The sequence below is a fragment of the Ricinus communis genome, chromosome 4 (assembly GCF_019578655.1).
Source record: "Ricinus communis isolate WT05 ecotype wild-type chromosome 4, ASM1957865v1, whole genome shotgun sequence".
Classification (NCBI taxonomy): domain Eukaryota; kingdom Viridiplantae; phylum Streptophyta; class Magnoliopsida; order Malpighiales; family Euphorbiaceae; genus Ricinus; species Ricinus communis.
Window position 1 is genome coordinate 21,518,308 of NC_063259.1, and position 24,496 is coordinate 21,542,803.

The following is a 24,496-nucleotide window of genomic DNA, read 5'->3' on the forward strand; positions in this document are numbered from 1 at the left end:
TGGGAGCATCGCCAAAATGCACATGTATACATGCATATGTTAGAGAAAGAGAGAGAGAGAGAAGGCAGCTACATACAGAAAAAGAAACCAAGAAAAGAAAAAAAAAGGCTACCAAAGTAGCAGAAAAGAGAGCAGTGAGTGACTAGTGAGAACTGTTCTGATATTTCATTTCTTTTTTAATTCTTACAATAAAGAAAGAAAGAGAGAGACCGAGTGAGTGAAAAAAAAAAAAAATAGCCTTAAACCCATTCGTCCAAAAAACGTCTCTGATATTTTGTCAGGTTAAAGATGTCAAAACCCATCTGCCATCTCTGCCTCTCATTTATTCTCTCAAATTTTTTAATTTTTTTCTTTGTTTATTGTATTTATTAGATTTACAGAGGAAACGCCATAATAACAAATTAAAAAGCTTAATTCTTCCAACAGTAATAATAAATTAATAGGGCTTTTCATTTATCATTGGCTGTTGTGTTTGTTTCTGATTGCTTTCTAATGCCATTTATTTTTTATATAAAAGAACTCTTTTCTTTCTGTGGGTTGGTTTTGTATTTTGTTTTTATTTTCTCTCTCTGTGTCTGTTTGTGTAATAAGAATTAAGAATCTCGAGATTGGCGTCTAAGATAGAGACCACTACACTATTCAAAGCTCTCTTCTTTTATAAACTAATGGACTTGGGTTTTTGAAATATACAGAAAGCAAAAGAGAAAGAGAGAGAGCAAAGTCACTGTGGAAGCAAATAGATAAAGAGAGTAAGTGATTACAGAAAAAAAAAAAAACCCAACCCAAACCAAATCAGCCACTATCAATCTGATGAAGGAGAGAGGTGGCTCTCTTGGAGGAGAGAGCCTACCTGATACCACCACCACCACTACAACAACCACTAACAGCAAAGAAGAAGATAATCAAGAACCAAACCAAACTCTACAAAACTAAAAAGAAGAAAAAAGATTCTTTCTTTCTTCCTGTCTTAGAAGTCAAAATCATCTGTCTGGGTTTTTGTTTTGTCTTTCTTTGTTGTTGATCAAGTAAGCACCCTAAAGAACTATCTGGGTCTGTGTTGTTTCTTTGAAAGTTTCAATCTTTAAGGTGTTTCTTTTGTTCATGTATATGGCCCTTTCTATGCACAATATTAAGGAGGCAAATAGCAACAAGCAAATGGACTCAAGTAAGTATGTGAGGTATACACCTGAGCAAGTTGAGGCATTGGAGAGGGTTTATACAGAATGCCCAAAGCCTAGTTCTTTGAGAAGGCAACAGCTCATTAGAGAGTGTCCAATTCTCTCCAACATTGAGCCCAAACAGATCAAAGTCTGGTTTCAGAACCGCAGGTAAATACACTCCTTTGTGAATCTTCAGAAAGCAATCGTGCAAATCTCTCTCTCTCTCTGTCTGTCTTCTCTGTATAAGTTCCACCTCCTTTTTTATGGTTTAATAAAATGGGAATTTGTTTTTTTCTTTCATTTATAATTTTTAGTTCTGTATGTACCATCTAATGCCTTTTTTAGGTACCATTTTATTTTGCGGTTTATATTTGAAGGAAATGAGGAATAATGAGATTTGGTTTTCATTTTTTCTCCCTGCACTTTGCAGATGTTGATTTTTTTTTTCTTTTTGTTGATATTATTTTATTAGTCAAATCAGTTCCTTTCCAAAACAAGCGAGCAGCTGCGTTTTGAATTAGATGAAAATTTAGTACCTACTTTCTTTGCAAAAATAAAGATGTTCTATTGCTAGTTTTGGAAGATTATTGTGGCCATGTTACTTAAAATTTGTTCTTCCTTTGTGTTTATCCGTTTGGAAAATAAAGTAGAATCTTGAAATGAAAAAGTCAGTGCCTTTCTTTGTTTACTATACCTTGTCTATCTTTCTTGAGGGTTTCTAACTTTATTCTCTGGTGTTATACTTTTTAGTTAAAATGGTATAACCTCATGTATTTGCTGAGAATAAACTCTGAAATGTTGTTTTCTTCTGAAGAATAATGAGTTGTTTTTCCGTAACTTTTCTTCTATTCTACTTTTCTTCAAGTCTTTGAAGGAATTTGTTTTTTTTAGTGAATGGCTTGTGTAATGTATTTGTTACTTTATTTACTTATGGATGTTTCGTTGAATGGTTTTTTATTTGTTTCTGTATTTTCAGTATCTTTAAATTTTAATCTAAGATACCTATAGCTACTCATTTACCTTTTGATGGCTATGTTCTTTTGCTTTATTGGACTTTCTGTTAATCATTTTAGGAGTTCTTATAGTTATGTTTCTGATGTTATACTGCAATTTCATTTTTTTTCTCCTAAATATTTATTTTGACTTATAAATTATGATGGCTGCGCTCACTTAAAATAATATGACTAATTTGATCTTCCTGCATCGTTAATTTAACTGATTTTCTTCTGTTCTGTTCTCTCATTTTTTTTTTTCAAATTAATAAAAGGAGGAGCATTTTTATTCTCTTGCTGTTAAAATATTTACTAACGTATTCTGGTTACTGAGGTCAGGATATTATTTCCCTCTTTTTTTTTTATATATTATTTCAGGCATCTTTCTTAAGTTACATGATAAAAAAAGGGGTTTATTATGTGAAGAAAAGAAAAATTAAAGAAATACTATCTTAATCTTGACATTGCTGTTTTTGTTTTTTCAATCCTCTTTTTTAACTTTTCCGTTATGCAACTAAATGTGAGTTTCAACTGCGAAACACATGGCTTGAAGGTTGCAGTGATATTTATCTCATAGTATTGCTGAAATTAATTTGTTTTCAAATGTCATGTTGTGCCATTGAGTTGCTTTCTACTTTATTCTTTCTCTCTCACTCTCTCTCTATGTTTAGTATTATATTATTCTGGACTGATTTTACTTGCATTCAAGTCATAAATGCTCTATTCTCGTCACCTGTACTTTTTAGGATGTGAAGTTGGCCTGATGTCTGCTAGTGCCTGCATTTATTTTATTGTCTTCTGTTTGGTGCATGTTCTTTGGGAAGTGAAATTTGGTGAAATAATGATACTTGACCAGTTGGACCCTGATTTTTGACTCATTCTTTCGTTTCAGATGCCGTGAAAAGCAGAGGAAAGAAGCTTCACGACTCCAGACTGTGAATAGAAAGCTGACTGCCATGAACAAGCTGTTGATGGAAGAGAATGACCGGTTACAGAAGCAGGTCTCACATTTGGTGTATGAGAATGGATACATGCGCCAACAATTGCAGACCGTAAGCTCATTCACACTTGTCAACTAGCTATATTATTTAGGTTTTATATGTTCTTCGTTCAAGAAATATTCTCATTCACCTTCCATACTCACTATCACTGTGCATGATCTTCATCCAACTTTTTGATTCAATTAGTTATCCATGTTTTTCTTGCTATTGTAAACTCGCAATATATTGAGTTAACTCTTGCATTTTTCACTTACTTTTGAATATTATATGTTGATTCTGATCAGGCTTCAGCAACGACCACAGACAATAGCTGTGAGTCTGTGGTCATTAATGGTCAGCAACAACAACAGCAAAACCCAACACCTCAGCACCCACAAAGGGATGCTAACAACCCAGCTGGGTAAGTAATTACTGAATGTTTGAGTCATTTTAGTCGACACTCTTCCATTATCTAGCTCCTAAATACTGCATTATTTGGTAGTCTTCTCGCAATAGCTGAGGAGACCCTGGCAGAGTTCCTTTCTAAAGCTACTGGGACTGCTGTCGACTGGGTCCAGATGATTGGGATGAAGGTAACTTTTCTTAAGATTCATTATGTTTATGGGTTGTATTATGGGTGTATCACTCTTGATTTCTCTCCTATGTTTATGGGTTGTATTATGGGTGTATCACTCTTGATTTCTCTCCATTTCTGATTTTTCTTATTGATAACTTTGTAGCCTGGTCCGGATTCTATTGGCATCGTTGCTGTTTCCCGCAATTGTAGTGGGGTAGCAGCACGAGCCTGCGGCCTCGTGAGTCTAGAGCCCACGAAGGTGCATTTCTTTCCTCTCTTTCTCTGTCTCTCTATTGAACCATTTGAGCATATAGTGCTTGTTCTGCTATAAATCTGATGATGAGAATGTTCCTGTAGGTTGCTGAAATCCTCAAAGATCGTCCATCTTGGTTTCGTGACTGTCGATGCCTTGACACGTTGAGTGTAATTCCTACAGGAAATGGGGGAACAATTGAACTCATTTATATGCAGGTTTGTGGATTTGTAAACTTCAAAGTAGGTAGAGTTAGTATGACCTTTTAATTTGTTGCTGCATAGTATGTTCCATATTGATAGTTTTAGGCTTCTCTCTTCACCAGACTTATGCACCAACAACATTGGCCGCAGCACGCGAATTTTGGACACTGAGATACACTACAACATTGGAAGATGGCAGTCTTGTGGTATTTTTTGAATTTCCTTTTTTCCTATAATGTTTTTGTTTAATGTGTTCTAAGATGTAGAATTGGTCGTAAAACATTTTTTCTTCTAAAACTTGTGCAGATATGCGAGAGGTCATTGACTACTACTACTGGTGGTCCAACTGGGCCACCTGCTTCAAGCTTTGTAAGAGCTGAAATGCTTCCTAGTGGCTATCTAATCCGACCTTGTGAGGGTGGTGGCTCCATCATTCATATTGTTGATCATGTTGATTTGGATGTGAGATTCAGCTCTAATACAACTGTTCCAGTTTCCTAGTAATTTAGCTATGTTTTCTTCACTTTTCAATTTACCTTAAATGTTTGATTTTTATGTTAGGCTTGGAGCGTTCCTGAAGTTCTGAGGCCACTTTATGAATCATCCAAAATCCTTGCTCAAAAGATGACCATGGCTGTAAGAACCGTGTCTCATAATGTTGACAATTTCTTCTTATTCATGGTGAATTGTGTTTGTTTATCTTTGTATTCTAATTGTGCAGGCCTTGCGGCACATACGGCAAATTGCGCAAGAGACTAGTGGAGAGATTCAATATGGTGGGGGTCGCCAGCCTGCTGTTTTAAGGACATTTAGTCAGAGGCTCTGTAGGTAAAGAAAGACTGCTAACTGAGAATTGCTAAACATGTGAATGTTCAACCAGAAATCAATATTATTTTACTAAGTCAACAGATTTTCCCTGCCAGTCAAACTGTTTTTACTTGCTCAGTCTCTCGTGCTTATCCTGAAATGTAGTAGCTGGGAGTTATATTTAGTCCTTGACTTTCCAAGAATCTTTTCTGTTTTGGATCTCAGGGGTTTCAATGATGCTGTCAATGGATTTTCTGATGATGGTTGGTCACTTCTGGGTGGTGATGGTGTGGAGGATGTGACCATTGTTATAAATTCTACTCCAAATAAATTTCTTGGGTCTCAGTATACTACATCAATGTTCCCAACTTTTGGAGGAGGGGTGCTGTGTGCAAAGGCATCAATGCTGCTGCAGGTATTTTCTGGAAAGGAAAAGGATTGTATTCTGGCTTTATCCTCTCTCTAATGTGCCCAAATATACCAAATATTCTTCTCCTTTTGTGTATAGCTTAGCCAGTTGTTAGGCTTTTCAGAACTTCATGATTGATTATGCTATAATAAAATGTCATATTCTGATAAGTACTTTTTATGTTTGTCTGCAGAATGTTCCTCCTGCTCTGCTTGTTCGTTTTCTAAGGGAACATCGTTCTGAGTGGGCTGACTATGGGGTTGATACTTACTCTGCTGCATGTCTGAAAGCTAGTCCTTATGCTGTTCCTTGTGCAAGACCTGGTGGCTTCCCTAGTAGCCAGGTCATTTTACCTCTTGCCCATACAGTGGAGCATGAGGAGGTAATGGCTTCTGAAGGAACTTGTATAATATATATATATATTGGTTTTAAATTTCTTTTTGGGTGGAAATATGCATCTTTGTTTTTCATTATTACCCTAAACAGTTGCTGCCATAAACCTTCAAATCTTGGATTTCCTGCATGTAGTTTTTGGAGGTGGTTCGGCTTGAGGGTCATGCTTTCTCCCCTGAAGATGTAGCTTTGGCACGAGATATGTACTTGTTACAGGTTGGTATTCCCGCCATGAATGCATAGCAAAACTTTTGCTAATTATTTGTGGGAATCTTTCGCTCTGACTGTATTTTCTAATTTGGCAGCTGTGCAGTGGGGTTGATGAAAATGCTGTTGGTGCCTGTGCCCAGCTTGTCTTTGCACCTATTGATGAGTCTTTTGCTGATGATGCTCCTCTGTTGCCTTCTGGTTTCCGCGTCATTCCATTAGATCCTAAAACAGTTGCGTGACCATCTTATACTACAATCATTGAGATTCTTAAAAAATAAATCATGACGGAGTTGAGCAAAGTTTTGCTCAGCTCAAGATAATCAAGTGTTTTCTTGACATTGTTTATAAAGAATTTAAAAATAAAAAAAGCACATAGTATTTATGAACCCATGGCCTTCTTTAGTATTCTAGGCTTAACTTCTACCCAATTGGTGCAGTTTCATCCCATATGTTATGACTTATTTACCTTACATTTAACCAACAAAAGGTTTAGAATCATGAGATACTAAAGTACCGTTGAAATCTCATAATGATATGTATGACATTCTGGTTTAGATTTAAAATGGTTGTCACATTGGATATAGAAGTTTAAATGGTGATAAAATAACTGCGTTTTCATTGTTGTACGCCATGATTAAATGTCTTTATTTTCTCATTGTATTTGGTTTTGCTGTCTTGTATCACAGGATGGTCCTGCTCCAACTCGTACGTTAGATTTGGCCTCTACACTTGAAGTTGGTGCTGGTGGTGCACGTCCGCCTAGTGAAGTGGACACCAACAATTATAACCTTAGATCAGTCTTGACAATTGCATTCCAATTTACTTTTGAGAACCACTTGCGGGATAATGTTGCTGCTATGGCTCGGCAGTATGTGCGCAGTGTTGTGGGTTCTGTTCAGAGGGTTGCAATGGCTATTTCCCCTTCACGGCTGAGCTCCAGTATAGGGCCAAAGTCTCTTCCTGGCTCTCCTGAGGCTCTTACTTTGGCCCGATGGATTTACCGAAGCTACAGGTATGGCGATGTTTTATATATTCAAGTTTTCCTTAGATGTAAAGAGAAAAAAAGGGACATGTTATTTAGTTGCTGAGTTTCATTTGTTTGAAAGGCTGTTTTGTGTAGTAACTTTATGAGAAATTGTTAGTAATTAATATTTTGCAAGCGATGACCGTTGAAAAGGTGATGCATTGCTATACCCAGGTTTGCCATTTTCAGTGGCATTACCTGGTGTATTGTACTATAGAATGAGTAATTTTATTTGTTTTTCTTCTTTTCTCTAAAAACAATGAAGTTTCATAATCTTTCTTTTTTCTCTCTTTTCCCCTAGCTGGTTATTTTATTTTTGATTCTCCTTTTTACTCATTTTTTCTTGTTCATGATAACTTGTGCTGCAGGATCCACACTGGGGGAGAACTTTTCCGTGTTGACCCTCAAGCTGGTGATGCTTTGTTGAAACAACTATGGCACCATTCAGATGCTATCATGTGCTGTTCATTGAAAACCAATGTAATCATTTTTGCACTTTTTTCTCAACCAAGTATAGGAAGTGTTTGGTTTTATGATTATATGCTTTGTACAAGAGAAATTAGTATGATCAGCAAAAATATATTTGCAGGCATCTCCAGTCTTCACTTTTGCAAACCAGGCTGGACTTGATATGCTTGAAACTACTCTTGTAGCCCTTCAAGATATTATGCTTGACAAGATTCTTGATGAAGCAGGCAGGAAAGTTCTTTGCTCCGAGTTCTCTAAGATCATGCAACAGGTAAATCCTCAAAATATACTGGTGTCATTGGCATCTGATGGATCCTAAATGACCCAAACTGTTTGCATCTCTAGAGGCCAGCCTCATTTCTTTCTTAAACATGGATCAGTTGGATCCAGAATCTAAAGTTAAACTGTTCTATTTTCAGTCTTTCATTTCTAGCTAAAACTTCTTATAAACATCAAATTGCCAGAGTTGTATGGCTAGGTTTACAGGGAAACTTGCATTAACATGATGTGCAATTATGATTTACAGGGATTTGCATATCTACCAGCTGGCATCTGTGTATCGAGCATGGGGAGGCCAGTCTCGTATGACCAGGCCATTGCATGGAAAGTCCTCAATGATGATGATTCCAACCACTGTCTGGCCTTCATGTTCATGAACTGGTCTTTTGTGTGATTGTTAAGAAAAAAAATACTTTAAATACTACTTAGCTATCTATTAAATTATATATTCCCTTTCATTAGTGCCTTAAGATACTAAGAAATATGAACATCTAGTAATGGCAGGATATAATGAATGGCATTTGTCCTTTTGTGCATGCTCATGTATTTGCTTAACTGGTGTGGTTCTACTGTCTACCTCTTATCTATTAAAAAGTCTTGGGAATTCTGGTGAAAATTTCAATCAAAGTGGATGATGAGTAAGGGAGGATGAAGAGGGACCCACCTTTTCTGTTAGGGTGTTTTGTTGGCATGGATCTTTTATTTATTTATTTGTTTATTCTCTAGCACATGTCATCTAGTTGCTACTGGTAGCTGATTAAAGAGATTGATTTTCTACATGGGTCACATTCACATCACCAATAATGTGTTAGTAAAATTCTTTGTGAGTTATCATGGTATTTTTGCTTGACTTTATTAGTGCAAGGTGTTACATTCTTTAGTCAATATTTGAGCAGAACAAGGCTAGTTGAGTGTTGGAAAATTTCTTTACTTTTTTTCTATTATCATCACTGATTATTATCCTTTCCCTACACTGGGCAATCTTTGTGGGTGGGGGGGCTTTAAAGACAGCAAGGCATGAATTATCTCCATTTTGGGATGATATAGCTGTCATTTCTAATGATCAAGGCATTATTTATTTAGACTTTTAAAAGAATTGCTCTCATGAAGAAAAAGGGTTCTGTTTTTCCTTTTCTTTTCTGAGACCTCATTGAGTGGAGAGGGAAGACGAGTGAATTTGCCATTGAAAGGGGTCTATTACCTTGCAATTAGTTAGGCTATTATCTTTGTGTAGTAAATGAAGTGATCTTTGAGTAAATCTATTTAGAGATTCTCAATTCTGCAAGAGGACTAAAACTCTCCCTGACCTGAACCACTCTAGCCTATCCAGCTGCCTGCAGGATTCCCAGCCCTAATTTTGATGGAAGATTTTAGAATAATTGGAATCAACTTTTAATACCAAATTCATTGCTTACTGACCCTCTAATGCAAAGGACTGTTGGACTTCAAAAGAATATTCAATTCTTGTGAATCATCATCAGAACCTAAGTAAAGCCATTATTTTTATGCTTGGACCTAAACCTAACCCTATTTTCTTTCTTCTTCTTTTTGTTTTTTTTCCTTAAATCTTTGAGCTTGATTATTGACTTCTTTGAAAGCTTAAGTACATAAAAATAATCTTTTTTTATTTCACAAGTTGGTCGAAGTTTAAAGCTAAGAAACTCAAAAATCTCTTCCAACAAGTTCAAGCAGGTTAAAGTAGGCAATTTGAGCTCTGCATGATAGATACCATGATGGTTTCCACATTAGAATATATAAAACAAAATAATAATAATAATACTAATAATAATTGATTGTTACTTTAAAGAAGCAAAAGTGCTAGTGAATATTGAAAAGCATAGGGCAAGTTAAGCACATATCTAAGTTCCAAACCTGTGTTCAAATCAGATGCTTTCTTCAAATTAGTTTATTAATTCGGAGATTAAGCTATTGATTGCTACCCGAGACTCAAAATTTTACAAATTTTCTTGAAATTCGCTGCAATCTAATATATTTCAACCATTTCATTTGTCGAAATATTTAAATTATTCTCTAAATAACTCTCGTCATCAGTTTTTTATATTTTAATATATTTCTTTCAAATTGGGCTAAAAACACTAACCCTCACTCAACTATCACTAAAACACTATTAAAGTAACCCTAATCTCTAAAGGTGTAAAAATGAAGAAAAGCATAAGAAAACATTAGTATAAATTACACACTAATCCCCTAATTACACCTCATTACATACAGCAACAAGAGGACCACAAACAAAGAAAGGGATCTTTATTTCTGTTGGCACAGATCAAATCAGTGTTATGTGCTGGGGCCCACAAGAAACTGCGACCCCTATCATGCCACGTCATACCTACGCTAAGATTTTTAAGTCAAGGCTAGGTGATGGCATCACGGCCCACGCCACTGCCATCCTTACCAGTTGAATATTAAAGACTTCGGGCAGTACGACGTCGTCTTTTAGTGCTATATGGACGACAGTATCGTAAGCTGATTGTTACTTGCTACCTTCCAAATTCTGTCTCTGGTGTCGGGAAAAAACAAAAAAAATTAACTTATCAGATAATTTATTACCTAAAATGCCCTTGTCTTTCTCTTGATTTATTTAGCATTTAAAAAAAGAAAACTAGACGCTTTTAATTTTTAATTTTTTTTTTTTTGTGTTTGGTTGCTAAATTTGTGTTTGGCTAGTAAGAAAGTAAAGAAAAATTAAAGGAAAAAAGGAAGGGGAGAAAGAAACATGCTTTAAACTCCATACTGTGTAAAACATGCTTGAGAGTAAAAATATAATATTGAGAATTGGACTAGCAAGTATTTTCCACTGTACAGTATACCATTACAAAATCCACATAAAAGTTTGAAGTATATTACAGTATTAGTAAAAATATTGTCATAAAAGTATAAGGGCTTAGTCGTAAATTAAAACAGATCAGAGACATTAAAGTGCAAAAGGTCTCTAGCTTTCCAAGAACCAAGAAAAGGTGTAAAGAAAATTTGAAAAGTGAGAAAGAAACCAAACAAGAAAATGAACGCTATTGGAGTGATGAGTAGGAGTTTGTAGTGAGCTAGAGCAGTAGTAAAAAAAAACAAAGAGATCTTTATTAGGTTTCAGGCTGTAAGATTTTTTGTAGAACACAGATGTAGACTGTCATTGTTCTGGGAGACCCCAGGAGTAGAAGTAGTCTTTTTAGGCTGGTTCTTAAAAGATAAAATAGATAGTTTTAGCATTAGGGTTCCACTGCATATGCATAGACATAGACACAGTTTCTTGTTTTGTGCATGGATAAAAGTAAGGTTTAGGGTTTCAGAAGCTTTCTGTTTTTGGTTTCAAGTTATTCAACAGAAGGGAAATGATGACTATCATCTGCCTGGTATGGGATTTCTGGGTTTAATTATTATTATGATTCATGTGATTTTGTTGCATGGTGGGAAATTAAACTGAAGGGGTAAGGGTTTTGAAGGAGTGGGTCTGGGACTGGTCTAGTGTGTATAACTGAGTGTTCATTCTTAAGAGGAAAGTTTTTGGGGTAGAGGTAGAGTTGAGACCACTAGTAGTGGACTGGAGAGTTGATGACTGATGACTGCTTTTTGGGGTGTTTTAGGACTTTGTGTTTGGACCAAATATTATTTAATAAGTTCTGAATTTTGTATTTTTTTGGGATTTTGAACTTAGTAACTTTGTTCCTATTGGAAAGTTTTCATCTAATTGGTTTGATCCTTGCTTCATGTTATTCCTTTTGCAAATTGCAAAAAAAAAATTAAAGGACAATTATTTCCTGCTGTCTTATACGTGAGAAATATAATTAATTATGATAATTAGATATCTAGTTATATATTTTAAAGAGGTAGATCATAGCACAAGTGGATCCGTGGCGCAATGGTAGCGCGTCTGACTCCAGATCAGAAGGTTGCGTGTTCGATTCACGTCGGGTTCAATTCCTGATTGTTGTTTTTATTTTTTTGTTATTTCTTAATATTGACTCATATAGCCTGTTACATTTGAGAAAGCTCAGATTTAAAAGAAATATTTATTTTCTTTAAGGAGAAAAAGGAAAAAAAAAAAAAAACAAACAAACAGAAAGAAAGAGCAACAGCAACTAAAAGGAACATCATAGGAATTCTGTTGTAGCAAAAAATTAAGATCCTGTTTTTCTTTTTTCTGTTCCATGAACAGAGGGATATATGGTTGACTTGAAGGGGACGATGGGATTGACATTTGAACATTGAGCATGTGCTTAAAGTGTTTCTTTTGAAACATTATGATAAGTAGAGAAATGAAAAGGAGAAAAAAGAACATGAACAAACAAGAATAAAAAGAAATAAGAGTAAGACTATTTTTGACTTTGAATCCATGCATAAAGAAATCTTGCATTATTCCCTGGGGGGGTCTCACACTTTTTCATCATGTTTCAGTCTCTTGTCTTGAAATCCCTTCTCCTTCTTTTTCGTTTTTCTCTTTTTGTTTAATTTACATGAAAAGAAGGTGAAATCCCAACCTGGGCTAGGTGCTTTTGTTCCTGATCTAAAGAGATACTTGATTTCTCTAAATTTTTTATTCCAAAGGTTAAGGGAATCATCAAACATATGAAAGTATCGAGCATGGAAGGTTTACTGAATCAAAGACATGAACTTAATATTATTAGACTCGGTTTGCCTTTAAGACAGTCGATGCAGCTTAATCTTAGGTTGTGCGAAGTCTTTTGACAATTTTACTATTAATGTATAATAATATTTAAAATACGTCAGAATTGAATTATTTTAAAATAAATAATAAATAAATTGTGCCGACTTATCTTTTATCAATTGATTGTACAAAAGATTTGAGAGACTTAAAGGTCTTTTGAATTTTTAACCCTACTTTTAAAAATATTACCAAATCTAAATGAAATAACTGTCGTTGAAATTAAGAAAGTTTAATGATCAATAAGCTACGAAAACCCTATTATTTGAAGGCCTTAACGAAGAAGCATCTAACTTCCTGCAATGTGACAACTTCTTCTCTTCACTTCCTCGTCACTCTGAAGAAAGAAGAAAGGTTGAACATTTAGGCTTTTTTTTTCTTTTTGAAAGATCCATTATGATTCTCTCCAAGTTTGAAACAGCGCCCGTCATTTCCACAATCAGATTGGAGAAGCCCAACAATGCCGAATAAAATGATTAGTCCATGATGAAGTTCAAACGTTTAGGCCCATAGGACCGAAGTCCTTGCAGTTACAGTAATACGGCGCCGTTGCCCTCTTCACCCCCCCTGGTTATGACGGGCAGAGGGGGGGTGGGTGTAAGAAAGAAAGCCATAGTCAAGAAATGGAGCAATTAGAGAAAGAGAGCATAAGAGAAGCATCAAAAGAGGTATCAGGAGAATTCAAAACCCTAATCGATCACCAAGATTTGGATTCTCTCAAGCAATTGCAGCACCTCATGTACTTCAATTATTTTTATTCTTTACTTCTGTTAATTAAATGTTGTTTCTGTTAGTTTCTTGATGTCATATGTGAAATGTGAACTCTAATGAATTAATGGTGAATTGGGTTTGATTTAATTATCTTGGAAATGGCACAGATTGGGAAGGTTGCAAGATAGCAATGCAGTGTTGACCCATTTTAATGAGTATTCAGAGCAGTGTTTTGGAGAGGTTGCTAATGATTTTTCAAGAAATACACGTGTTTTGAAGTCTATGAAATCTGATCTTGATTACATTTTCCTCAAGCTTAGGTAATTTCATTGTTGTTCTTGCTCAATTTACTGTAATTGGTGTTAGGTAACTCAATTTCATTCTTATTCTTGTCTGGAATGTATCATGTGCAAGAATTCAATTCAATTTATTTCTTCCATAATCATGTCTTTAGTTGCATCATTTCATTTATTTCCAGATCATGCATTTTTTCTTAAGTTGAAAGAATGCATATTTAGGCTTTTCAAACACTATGATAAGAATTTTTAGCAACAATTTCGCTCTGCATAATAGAAAAGGTTGAAGAATTTGTGTGTCTCTGATTGTTAAAGGTGAAGTAATTAGGTAAGCTTTGGGTTGATTGAGAGAAAACATACACATAGAAATTGGGTGGTAAACTAGCTGTGTACATTACTAGATTTGCTATAGCAACAGAACTTATGGAAGATAAACAAAGAGAGAAGTCATGCGTTGCATGCATGTCTTCTTACCCAAGTTAAGTACCAATTTTCCAGTAATATAATTAAAGGATATGTGATGAGATCGTATATGTGCTTGAAGATGTTTACTTTTCTTCCTTCTGCTAGGATTGAGGTTCTTAGTTGTAAACCTTAGATTGCTATTGCATTAACTCGGAGTCCTAGATAATGTAATCAAAATTATTAGAAGTTGTAGAAGACCCTGAATCAGCCAGCCTATTGAGCAACAGGTAGCCTGTTGCTTGAAAATCAAGTGAAGGCTCCAGTCATGTGCCTACAGAAGAAAAATATAAGACAAAGAATTAAATGTACAAAAAAGATTCAAATTTTCTTTTTTGTTGCTGCACCTGTTAGTTAAAATAATGTGAGAAGTAATGAAAGAATCTCAGTATTGTGACTCTGTGCACGAAATTAATATGGTTTAGATTTTACATTCAAATAGTTGCCCTGATTTGTCTTTTTGGGGTAATAGCTACTTTGGACTAAATGGGGATACCTGTCAATATGAATATGAAGATTGTAGTCAGGTATTTCTCCATTTTTCTCGCTGGATAGGTGTCTGGTCTGGTAAGTTATGCTATAAAAGTTCTTTTAGGTAGTTCAAAGTATGTAGTATTGAAATCCATTAGACTTCAATGATGTGGTTAGGAGAGGATATTAGGGGAAGTAGTAGGTGGAGCCTCCACCAAGGTTTGTGCCGCTTCTTCTATCAAAATGCTCTTCCATTACATTATTTGCAGACTCGGTATTTACTTATAGTCCTAACTTTCTCCTTTGAGTCTAGACTTGTAGTTACATGGAGAATGATCCTCCTTTGTTTTCTTTCCTTCTCTTTGTAGGAGCATGAAGGCTAAAATTCTAGCTACATATCCAGATGCATTTCCAGATGAATCCACACAAGTACTTGATGGAAGACCTGACCTTGAAAAGCCTCAGTAGTGTTCACTGTTTTGACATGCATCTGGTCATGGACGCAGCGGCTAGTAGGCAAAAGAGCAGTTCTAATGGAAAACCATTCCTAACTATCATTTTATAGAACAGCTTTGAAAGTTGCAATATATATATATATTTATCCTGTTTGGAAAGCTAGGAACCTGGAAATTTACCAATGTTGGAATTAAGGGGCTTATCCTATTGCTTAGGAGAGTTGCAACTGTCATTAGAATATCTATTTCTAGATGGCTTCCTGAGGTATTTCTGAATGTGATCAAACATGAATGTAAAGTTTCATTGCAATGGAAAAAATTGGGCTGTCACTTGAGCTTGGTTGCTTATATTGTAAATTCAGTTTCTGAGGTGCTAGAAAAGTTCAATGGTTGCTGCTTTTTGAACTGCAGAGTGCAAATGAAGTGTCTGAAGCCATATTTTTGAGTTGTAACTGTAAAGTAATATGAGCTTATTTGACAGTACAGGAAATCAAATGAGATTGCAAAAATGCAACTACTTCAAAAGAATTTAGATGCGCGTGGTTCAGAACCAGTGTGGGACTGGGAGCATCTTCTGCAAAGTCCTGCCCAGCACCATAATCAGATCAAATAGGTAGTTTTCACATTCTTCTGCACTCAGCCCTAGTCAAAAAGAGGAGATTCTATTTCTAACTCCTGCAGCTAAAATTTTTTCAGGGAGGGTTCCTTTTTTACTTTTTATTTTTATTTTATCTTGATATTTATGATATGTCTGAATTTAATTTTAAAAAGGGTATAATTTTTATTTATTTATTTATCAAATGTTATATGTAATTTCTGTTCCTCATAATTTTCTTTTAGAGTATTTACTTTTTGGCAAACTCCTAAATCATTCCTATATTTTATAATTTATACTAAAAGCCCCTCCCATCAATATATTTCATTAATCCGCCATTGGAAAAGATTAAAACTACGAAATTAACCTTAGCAACTCTTTTTCATTTAAAGACAAAATAATTTAAAATCTATATATAATATGTATTAATCTGTGAAATCTAAAATTTTATTGATATGTATGTTTAATTTTTGACATATAGGATTATTTTTTTTGCCATGTATACTATTTTTGACACATGGGATTCAATTTTATGTGTAATTTTATAGTTTTTTCTATTAATTTATTAATTAATAAATTATATTTTTAATTAAACACCGACTCTAATCCTAAAAGATAAGATATTAATTATATTTTAATATTATGTTAACTAATAAATAATTTCCTAATTAGATAATAATACTAACTCTATCCTAAAAAATAGTAGCACATTAATTATATTCTAATATTATATTAACTAATAAATAATTTTGTAATCAGATAATGATATTAATTCTATTCTAAGAAATAACATATTAATTATATTTTAATATTATATTAATTAATAAATTACTTTTGTAATTAGATAATAATTCTAATATAGAAAGTAACATCTTAAATTATATTTTTAATAATAAATTAAATTTTTAATTATATAATAAATTTTTAATTCTAAAAAATAGTAATATCAATTATATTGATATATTAATTTATAATATTAAAATTAATTAATATGACAAAATTTTAAAATTTTAAAAAAATTAAGGATATTTAAAAATAGTTAGTTTGTTATTATTTTTTAAAATTCAACAAAGCAATATTAAATATTAAAATTTTTATTAAATTGTATCTATCAGCTTGATTTTATAATCAAAATAATAATAACGATCGTGCAATGCACGGATAAACGACTAGTTATATCTAATTATAATCAAAATTCTCATATCTCTTTCTCTATCCACGCTTTTATATTTCTCAAAATTGATTCTTACTTAAAGATAAAAATACAAAAATCCATTTGCACTTAAACAAATGATTTATCTACATGGTGCAATGACGCTTTATGTATTATGTTTTAAATGGTTGCAGAGGTATTAAGGTTTTTAAGAAAATGGAATTTTGTTAGAAATTAGTGTTTTAAAAAGAAACCTGAATTTTCAATAGCAATTGGTGTTTCTATTAAATATTATAGGGTTCGCAAAAGAAATCAATTATTTTATTTAATTAATTAAGGATTTTAAAAAAAAATTAATATTGAATTGTCTTGTTTTATACAGAAAAAATATTCAGACTCCTATAAGTTAATTTTCAGAGTCAGGAGGATATCATTAATTTCCCAACCAACATATCAGCAAAATAAATGAAATATATATATTTTGTCCCCTGCACTTTTTTATTTTTTGACGATTACCCCTGCACTTCTATTTTTACACATTATGTCCTTTTGTAACGGTAAGTTAATGCATTATACGCTCCATTAATGAGAATATGAATAATTGTTTGAGTTTTTTTTTAATTAATTTTTTATACATTCACCTCCTTTCTTTTCTTAACATTAAGTCTTTATACTTTTATTTTTTACAAATATATAATTATTAAGATTATAGAAAAAAATATTTAAAAGAACCTTCAACTTTCCTAATAAATAAATAAATTTACATATATATATACCTGTATATATGACAAATGTATTTATTTTTTATAAATATTTTAATTTTCATTAGCATTTATATATTTTATTAATTGATTTAGGGTTTGACTAATTCTAATTAAAATAATAAATTAAATTATATTGCAATAACTAATTTTACTATCTATGCTATCAAATATTAAATAATAAATTTCAAGGGCTAATGCTGCTAAAAAATAAAAGTATAAGGACTCAAATTCAAAAGAATAAAAGTACAAGGGGTAAACGTGTGAAAAATATTTAATAGAGAAAATTTAAAAATTCATTTACATTCTCATTAACAGGGTGTCATACACGCGCTAATTTTCTGTTGAAAAAGAACCTAGTGCTAATAAAAAATAAAAGTATAAGGAATAAATGTAGATAAGTAAAAATGTAAGAGGGAATTGTCAAAAAATAATAAAAATACAGAGAGGCGAAATATGCAATTTTCCTAAGAATAAATGGAAGGTCTAGAAGAGGGGGTTATGGCTCAAAGTCAGAAGCTAATTGAGTTGCATGTGGCAGTATGCACAAGCTAGTGGAGTTACAAACTTTAATCATTAACAGCATCAAGAATCAACAAATTCTGCAACATATGATATTTTTGGTGTAATGTGGTCAGTTTTTTGTTGGTAATTCTTTAAGGTTACATTATAAGCAAAATTTTGATTATTGATAGTAAAAAAAAGCTTAAAATCCATATTACTTTTGTGATAAGTTGGACTTAATTATTTATTGATGTTATTCTGATTTGTAATGTGCAATTGATCATTAATGAATGAGCAGAAAAGAATAATATCATCCAATTAGAAGGAATGATCAAGCCATGTGTTATTATAATTATACCATACATAACACATACACCTAAAGAAACAAATGAAGACCACCACTTAAAGAAATGCCTCAGATGAAGTTAAGTTAGGCTGAGAATTGCCCTGAAAGAAATGGAATATAGAAAGAGAATCATATGTTTCAGGATAGGGAAAAAGGCAAATTCCTGGGGTAGAAGTAGACTCTGTTATCAGCCGCCACCTAACAAAAATCCATCCAATCACAATTCACAACTGCCTCTGCTTCCCCTGTCCTTACTAAACTTGACCATCCAATCACGTGACTCTCTCTCTCTCATGCAATTGCTCCTTCCTAATCATGCAAAAAACATATATAAACAAACCTGTATATATACAAAAAGGAAAAACCACACAGAGAGAGAGAGAGAAAAAAAAAAGAAAATGGTGGGGAGTTCATCAACAAGAAGTGAGAGTGAGAAGGAGAAAACAAAGCTTAGAGAGAGGCAGAGAAGAGCCATTACCACCAAGATTTTCCATGGACTTAGGAGACATGGTGGCTACCATCTCTCTCCTCGAGCTGACATCAATGAAGTCCTCCGTGAGCTTGCCAAGGAGGCTGGTTGGGTTGTTGACCCTGATGGTACCACCTACCGCTATAAGGTTCTTCTACCTCTCCATCACTTTAAATTTTCTCCTTCTTAGCATTGCACTCTCGTTACATGACCAACCAAGAAGATAGAAACTGAATATTTGTATCTTCTTTTTACTCCTGATACTTCTGCATGTTTCCTGCTTGTTTCTATAGCTCGTAAATCGCTGCCCGACTTGCGGGGCAATCCCAAATAATACAAGCACCACCGCAACACCCACCACCAGTAGCACTGTGGTTGCCGGAGGCGGAGCTGGTGCAGAGTGTTCAACTACCACCTCGCCCTGCTGCATTGATCCCACCGCCGTGATGATCAATGCCAACAGCAATGGCGAACCTACCACTACAGCAACTTCATGCACTTATATATGCAGTGATGGTTCCGGTGGCGGTGGTGGTGATGGTGACCTCCCTCTTGCATTCTACATGTACAGAGGACTTGCTGGTGGTATCACGTATCCCCCCATCACTACCACCACAGTTGCAGCAGTTGGAGGTGGAGTGAAGGTAGCCACTAATCATGAGCAGCACCAACAGCAAGGAACATACATGCAAGAGGCAAAGGCATCTAACCAGAGTACACCTGTGGAGTCACCTCTGCGCCGTACTAACTAAAAAAGTTTGATATACTTGGAATTCAGAATGTGGTCTCAATTGCATCCTTCATTTCCTAGTCTAGCTCTTTGCATTATATAGTATGTGAACATACTGAGAATATATAAAGATTCAATATTTGAAACTTCTTGATAATATAACATGCCAAAGATTAAATCTCTGACACTAGTGAGTTTGTCCATTAATTCTTTTCCATTACTGGAATTTGTTTAGCTTCTGCTCTTTCTTCTTTCATTGTAAGTTATGTCCAGGAAAAACTAGACACAAACTTATGTTTTCCCTGTCATTAACTTGCTTGTCCCACCAAAAGAGAAATCACGATTTATGAATTATAAGCAGAAAGTAGAAAAAGAAAATGTTTTTCTGTTCATATAATTGTAACAATTCTTCATTCATCCAGCTACTGGTTATCACTGTTAGAACCTAGACGCACAGTTTTCACTGCACCTAACTTGAATCTACTTACACCACAGCTTAATGCTCCACATTTATCGATTTGAAACCCAAAGAAAATTCCATTGCAATTACCACAGATTACTAAAGGGATCTTAGCAAACTATTAAAACATCTGTCAAAAACCAGGGATTTCACCAGGCATAGGAGCCAATTCATTCTTGCTGAACTTCTCTTCATCATAGAATGTTGCATGAACCACATTACCTCCGAAGAACCGACCATCAAGATCGACCAGTGCTTTTGTTGTTTCTTCTGACCTCTCAAACTGCACAAAAATTCTTACTGCCTCATCACGGGGGAAGTTTGGCTCTGTAATCTCAAATATGAGAACCCTAGTAACTGTTCCATACTTCGCACACTCAGATCCAACCTCGTCTTCTAGCTCATCATCTACCTCACCAGGACCCACCTGAAAGAGAGAGTAGAATTGTCAACAAAAACTTAATCCCAACTTCACAATTAAACACCACAAACACACAGCCCATAAACAACATTTAGTTTTCATAAAATAAACCTCAGGAACAAAAAAGTGTATGAGACTTATTTTCCCTGATGACAGTTAAATTAAAAATAAAATGTACTTGGTTGTTGAAAAAACAAATCCATATATAGGTCATGGCAGGATTACAGCCCTTTCAAAGTTCTTGTTCTCACTGCTAATTCAATCAAAGGAAAAGAAACTTGCATGCTAATCATGGAACTTATATCACAATATCTCAACTAGTATGGGTGAAGGATAGATAATGCACATCTGTACCACGAAAATAAAATCACTTTACTTCCAATTTATAACCATTCTAAAACATGCTTTAGCATACACATATATGAACTTATTTTAGACTGAAGAAGGTCAAACTCAAAATCCTTGGAGGGGTCCTCTAATTTGCATTCTGCGGTTTCCCATCTGGCTGGTAACTAATTCATCTTGAAAGAAATCACAGAATACAGTATTTATGTATCCATTCATAAGTTGGTGTGGATACATAAATACTTGCAAACGTAGTCGAGGTTGCAGAAATCACAGAATACACTGACCTAACCCTCTTTTACCAGCTTAAATACAAATCAGTATTTATGTATCCACAAAAAATCATAAACAGACTCTGAAACTGAGGTGTGTAACGGAGGGAGACTGTGATTTGAAAACAAACTTAAGCCACCTCAAAAAACATGAGAACTTTTAGAGGCAGTACATTTGCAAGTACAACTAACAAAATTATGAATGGAAAGAAGAAATGACCAAACAACTGAAGTAAATGGAGAAGAGAGATTTAGGCACTTCACTGGATGTGGAGCAGCTCACCTCAACAACACTAAGAGTATGTTAAAATTGTGAAACAATATAGAAATTCAAGCAAACTCCTTCAACCAAAAAAAAAGTACAACAGTTTAAATTTGGATTTTCCATTTTGTAAAAGAATGCCAGTGTTCCTTCTCCCTGTACCTAAATACTGGAGCATTTGGTTAACAAATGTAGCAAGTGCATCAAATCCATTGCCTACCTTACTCCCCCCTAAGACTTGACATGGGGAAACAAAGAGCCTACTTAGGAAAAATAACAGACAGGTAGCTGCCTCACAAATGCTCAATTTTAAGATTACCATTTGCATGACCTGTTGAATTACCAATTCATGTAAATAGCAAAATGACTCTTGCACTATCAAAGTGAAATTTCACAAGAACAGGTGACAATAACCTCCATGCAACTTTAATGAAAGACCTTCCTGATTAGGCCTTGACAACAATACAATAAAAGAAACTAAGCAGTGTCCCTAATGTTTACTTACCAAAACACTAAGCCTACTCTCAGTAAAATTGCTAGATCCTAGTGCAGCCTTCTGTGCTCAATAGAGAAGGCTAACGTAATTGTGTGCTAGCAACTGCCAAAAATTTTCTCTTTTCATCCATTATTGCCTTACCGCATGCATATTAACAAGCAAAATATAACATATTATAGATCTAAGACAGGCTTTCAAATAACCAAACCAAATATATGCGAATGCATACATACCATATTCCTGAGCAACAAAACCCTTGTAGGCGTTCCATTAAAATTAACACTCTTAACCTTCTTCTCCACTTTGGTTTCACTAGCATTAACAATAACCCCAGCTCTCCTATCCGTCTTCTTCGCCATCAAAGGCGTAGTAATTCCTTGTTCCTGTCTCCCAAGCCCTTGTCCTTCCTTCCATCCCATTTTCGCCATCATCCTTTGCGCCGCAGTCATTTGTCCACCAGCACCAACACCTAATCCACCACTCTCCGACTTCCCAATACTAAAACCGTCACCACCACCACCACCACCACCACCCCCGCCGCCGCCGCCACCACTCTCTGGTGATCTCGCACCACCACCACTACTACTACTCATAGCAGCGCGTCTTCTCCAAGCTTCCTCACCAGAAATATTCCTATCTCTCTCTCTATCCCTTTCTCTCTCTTCTCTCTCTCTTAATTCTCTCTCTTCTTCTTCGAGTCTCCTTCTCTCGAGCTCTCTCATTCTCTCTGCTTCTAAAGCTTTTCTCTTTTTCTCTCTTTTATAATCCTCGTAATCATTAGGTCTTGATGGATCGTACTCTTCGATCACTACAGAATTCACCCCAACAAGTGCTGGCTGCGACGCTTCTTCTGGTGGTAATACTGTCGGAGAATGTGATGTTACTAGGGTTTTTGATGATGTTGTCATTAGGGATTGTTGTGGTTTCGTTTTGCTCTGTGATTTTAGAATTGTTTGTGGTGTTGTTAATGTTGCTGGCTTACGGAGTGTCGGTGGTGCCATTAAGGTGCTTGTTGACCATACGGTGGCGGAGGTGTTGGTCGTCGATTTATCTTCCTCCGCCGACGACGGCGGCGGTAGGTCTCCGTATAATCCGCCTAACATCTTTGCCACACGATGTTATGAAGTTGGTTTTAAATACTATTTAAATCAAAATTTGTACAAATTAAAATGGGAATTCAGATGAATCCTGAAATAACTTATTAGGGTTTCTGCAGGAAGGACTGAAATTTGAAGGAGAGGAGGAGAGGGACAGTTTAGCAGTACTGCCGCTGGAGCCGATGGGAAAAATGTGCTTAAGAATTGAACACTAGAGTTACTGTATGTATATATACACGACTTAAATCCTTTTAATAAGAAGAATTATTTAACTTTTTATTCTAATCCTAGTAAAATTAATTTATTCTAATAAACTTAATTTAATTTAATTCCAATAATATAATAATTTGATACAAGTCTTAAGTTTTATAAAAATCAATAAATTATATATTACATCATACATATATATATATTTATAACAGAATTTAAATAATTTAATATAAATTTTTATAAAATTAATGACATAAAATCATTATTTTATTATTATAATACTTCATTAAAATAATTTTTATAATATATCAAAAATAAATTAATTGAAATACATTCAAGATAAATTGTTATTAATATAATTCTATCCTATTATATACATAATTAATTTTATTTGAATATTTTATATATTAATAATTAAATTTTAATAAATTTTTAATTTTAATCCTTAAAATAAATAAATTTTTAATTCAAAATAACCGATATATTATTAATAACATTATATATTTATATATATATATATATGATGATTAAAAGAATAATTAAGGGTGGGAGATATCATTTAAAGTAGTAAAAGAATCATCAAAGAAATGTAAAAAAAATTATTAAAATTATATTATAATCAATTTTAATATATTTAAAATTTTTACATTAGAAAATAATCAATTTTAATTTTCAAACAAAATGGAATGACATAATTTTTATTTTATTTTTTAAATAATAACTAAATACAATTAAAAATAATTATTTTCTTGGCTAAAAAAATAATTACAATATGGTTAAAGTTCCATTTTCTGGTAGAACTAGTTCGGCTAGTTCCCAAATCCAAGTCAAGGCTACCTCCAACCCTATAGAAGCCTGCAATGTCACATACTACCAACAAATATTTTCAGGATGAACAATTTTAATTTGATGGGAAATCCATTTTCATATAATACTGATAGATTTTGTTAGATTATAAGCTTTAAAAAGAAAAAAAAAATATTTTGATGTATGAAAATCAACAATGCACAATTTAATTTGATAAAAATTTCATTTTCATATAAAAAAATATAAATTTAATTGGATCAAAAACTTAAAATTTGATTTATACTTTCATCTTTAAAGCTAAATTCAAGAAAAAAAAAATGAGGATATAGTTTTTTTAAAATAAATTTATAAAAATAATAGTTTGTTAAAAATATTTTTTCGGAAGTGCTGAGAACCTTATTTCGATTGAATCTTCCTGTATAGTTTTAAAATCAATATTGTAATGACCGACTTAAATTCGATTGAAACTAATTATTGTTCTACAAATAATTTATAGTGTCTTAGAGCTCATATGATCATGCCTCACGAAATTTGCTACTATGGTCGCTCCTTTCTTTTTATTTCAATTAAAAAATAATAATTTTAAAAATAAAATAGACTACTTTAAAATTTAAAAGCTTAACATTTTGGCCGAAAATTGCCAAATTTTGAAGGAAAGAGCTAATTCCACATATATCTTAATAAACCAAAATTTTAAAAGGATAACTTCTTTTTAATTCTAAAAAAAAAAGAAAAAGAAAATC

The 24,496-nt window shown here is 33.7% G+C and overlaps 4 protein-coding genes and 1 non-coding gene across 6 annotated transcripts; 4 read left to right on the forward strand and 1 right to left on the reverse strand.

Annotated features, from left to right (window-relative positions):
• Nucleotides 1-543: 543 nt before the first annotated feature.
• LOC8265527 (homeobox-leucine zipper protein ATHB-14) lies at nt 544-8,291 on the forward strand. Of its 2 annotated transcripts, XM_048373067.1 has the most exons (19): nt 545-1,025; nt 1,135-1,328; nt 3,045-3,204; nt 3,438-3,553; nt 3,635-3,725; nt 3,873-3,968; nt 4,067-4,180; nt 4,288-4,371; nt 4,472-4,627; nt 4,727-4,801; nt 4,887-4,993; nt 5,198-5,387; nt 5,575-5,763; nt 5,910-5,990; nt 6,080-6,214; nt 6,671-6,996; nt 7,377-7,488; nt 7,598-7,747; nt 8,003-8,291. In XM_048373067.1, exons 2-19 carry the CDS (start codon nt 1,156-1,158, stop codon nt 8,147-8,149), a joined length of 2,502 nt encoding a protein of 833 aa, XP_048229024.1. In that variant the 5' UTR covers nt 545-1,025; nt 1,135-1,155; the 3' UTR covers nt 8,150-8,291. The 2 variants fall into 2 exon arrangements, with proteins under 2 accessions (XP_048229023.1, XP_048229024.1); XM_048373066.1 differs by having other exon boundaries at nt 544-1,328.
• A 3,321-nt stretch (nt 8,292-11,612) lies between these two features.
• On the forward strand, nt 11,613-11,684 carry TRNAW-CCA. Its single transcript has one exon. It is a non-coding gene; the product is annotated as a tRNA-Trp (tRNA).
• Nucleotides 11,685-12,721: 1,037 nt separating this feature from the next.
• On the forward strand, nt 12,722-15,160 carry LOC8265528 (kxDL motif-containing protein 1). The gene is made up of 3 exons (XM_002523149.3): nt 12,722-13,169; nt 13,309-13,461; nt 14,739-15,160. Exons 1-3 carry the CDS (start codon nt 13,054-13,056, stop codon nt 14,836-14,838), a joined length of 369 nt encoding a protein of 122 aa, XP_002523195.1. The 5' UTR covers nt 12,722-13,053; the 3' UTR covers nt 14,839-15,160.
• A 3,134-nt stretch (nt 15,161-18,294) lies between these two features.
• On the forward strand, nt 18,295-19,537 carry LOC8265529 (BES1/BZR1 homolog protein 4). The gene is made up of 2 exons (XM_002523150.4): nt 18,295-18,801; nt 18,947-19,537. The coding sequence occupies exons 1-2, from the start codon at nt 18,295-18,297 to the stop codon at nt 19,403-19,405; spliced, it is 966 nt and encodes a 321-aa protein (XP_002523196.3). The 3' UTR covers nt 19,406-19,537.
• Nucleotides 19,538-19,748: 211 nt separating this feature from the next.
• Nucleotides 19,749-22,948, reverse strand: LOC8265530 (DNA-damage-repair/toleration protein DRT111, chloroplastic). Its single transcript, XM_002523151.3, has 2 exons — nt 21,873-22,948; nt 19,749-20,270 (listed from the first exon to the last, which is right to left on the reverse strand). Exons 1-2 carry the CDS (start codon nt 22,740-22,742, stop codon nt 19,977-19,979), a joined length of 1,164 nt encoding a protein of 387 aa, XP_002523197.1. The 5' UTR covers nt 22,743-22,948; the 3' UTR covers nt 19,749-19,976.
• Between the last annotated feature and the right edge of the window lie 1,548 nt (nt 22,949-24,496).

Bases quoted from the DNA above. Each gene is read 5' to 3' on its own strand.
- LOC8265527 (XM_048373066.1), top strand. From the start codon at position 1,102: ATGTATATGGCCCTTTCTATGCACAATATTAAGGAGGCAAATAGCAAC. The intron at 3,554-3,634 runs GTAAGTAATTAC...ATTATTTGGTAG, and splicing joins GATGCTAACAACCCAGCTGG to TCTTCTCGCAATAGCTGAGG. The intron at 5,388-5,574 runs GTATTTTCTGGA...GTTTGTCTGCAG, and splicing joins AGGCATCAATGCTGCTGCAG to AATGTTCCTCCTGCTCTGCT.
- LOC8265529 (XM_002523150.4), top strand. From the start codon at position 18,295: ATGGAATATAGAAAGAGAATCATATGTTTCAGGATAGGGAAAAAGGCA. The intron at 18,802-18,946 runs GTTCTTCTACCT...TTGTTTCTATAG, and splicing joins GTACCACCTACCGCTATAAG to CTCGTAAATCGCTGCCCGAC.
- LOC8265530 (XM_002523151.3), bottom strand. From the start codon at position 22,742: ATGTTAGGCGGATTATACGGAGACCTACCGCCGCCGTCGTCGGCGGAG. The intron at 20,271-21,872 runs GTATGTATGCAT...TCTCTCTTTCAG, and splicing joins TTTTGTTGCTCAGGAATATG to GTGGGTCCTGGTGAGGTAGA.
- LOC8265528 (XM_002523149.3), top strand. From the start codon at position 13,054: ATGGAGCAATTAGAGAAAGAGAGCATAAGAGAAGCATCAAAAGAGGTA. The intron at 13,170-13,308 runs GTACTTCAATTA...GAAATGGCACAG, and splicing joins AAGCAATTGCAGCACCTCAT to ATTGGGAAGGTTGCAAGATA. The intron at 13,462-14,738 runs GTAATTTCATTG...TTCTCTTTGTAG, and splicing joins TACATTTTCCTCAAGCTTAG to GAGCATGAAGGCTAAAATTC.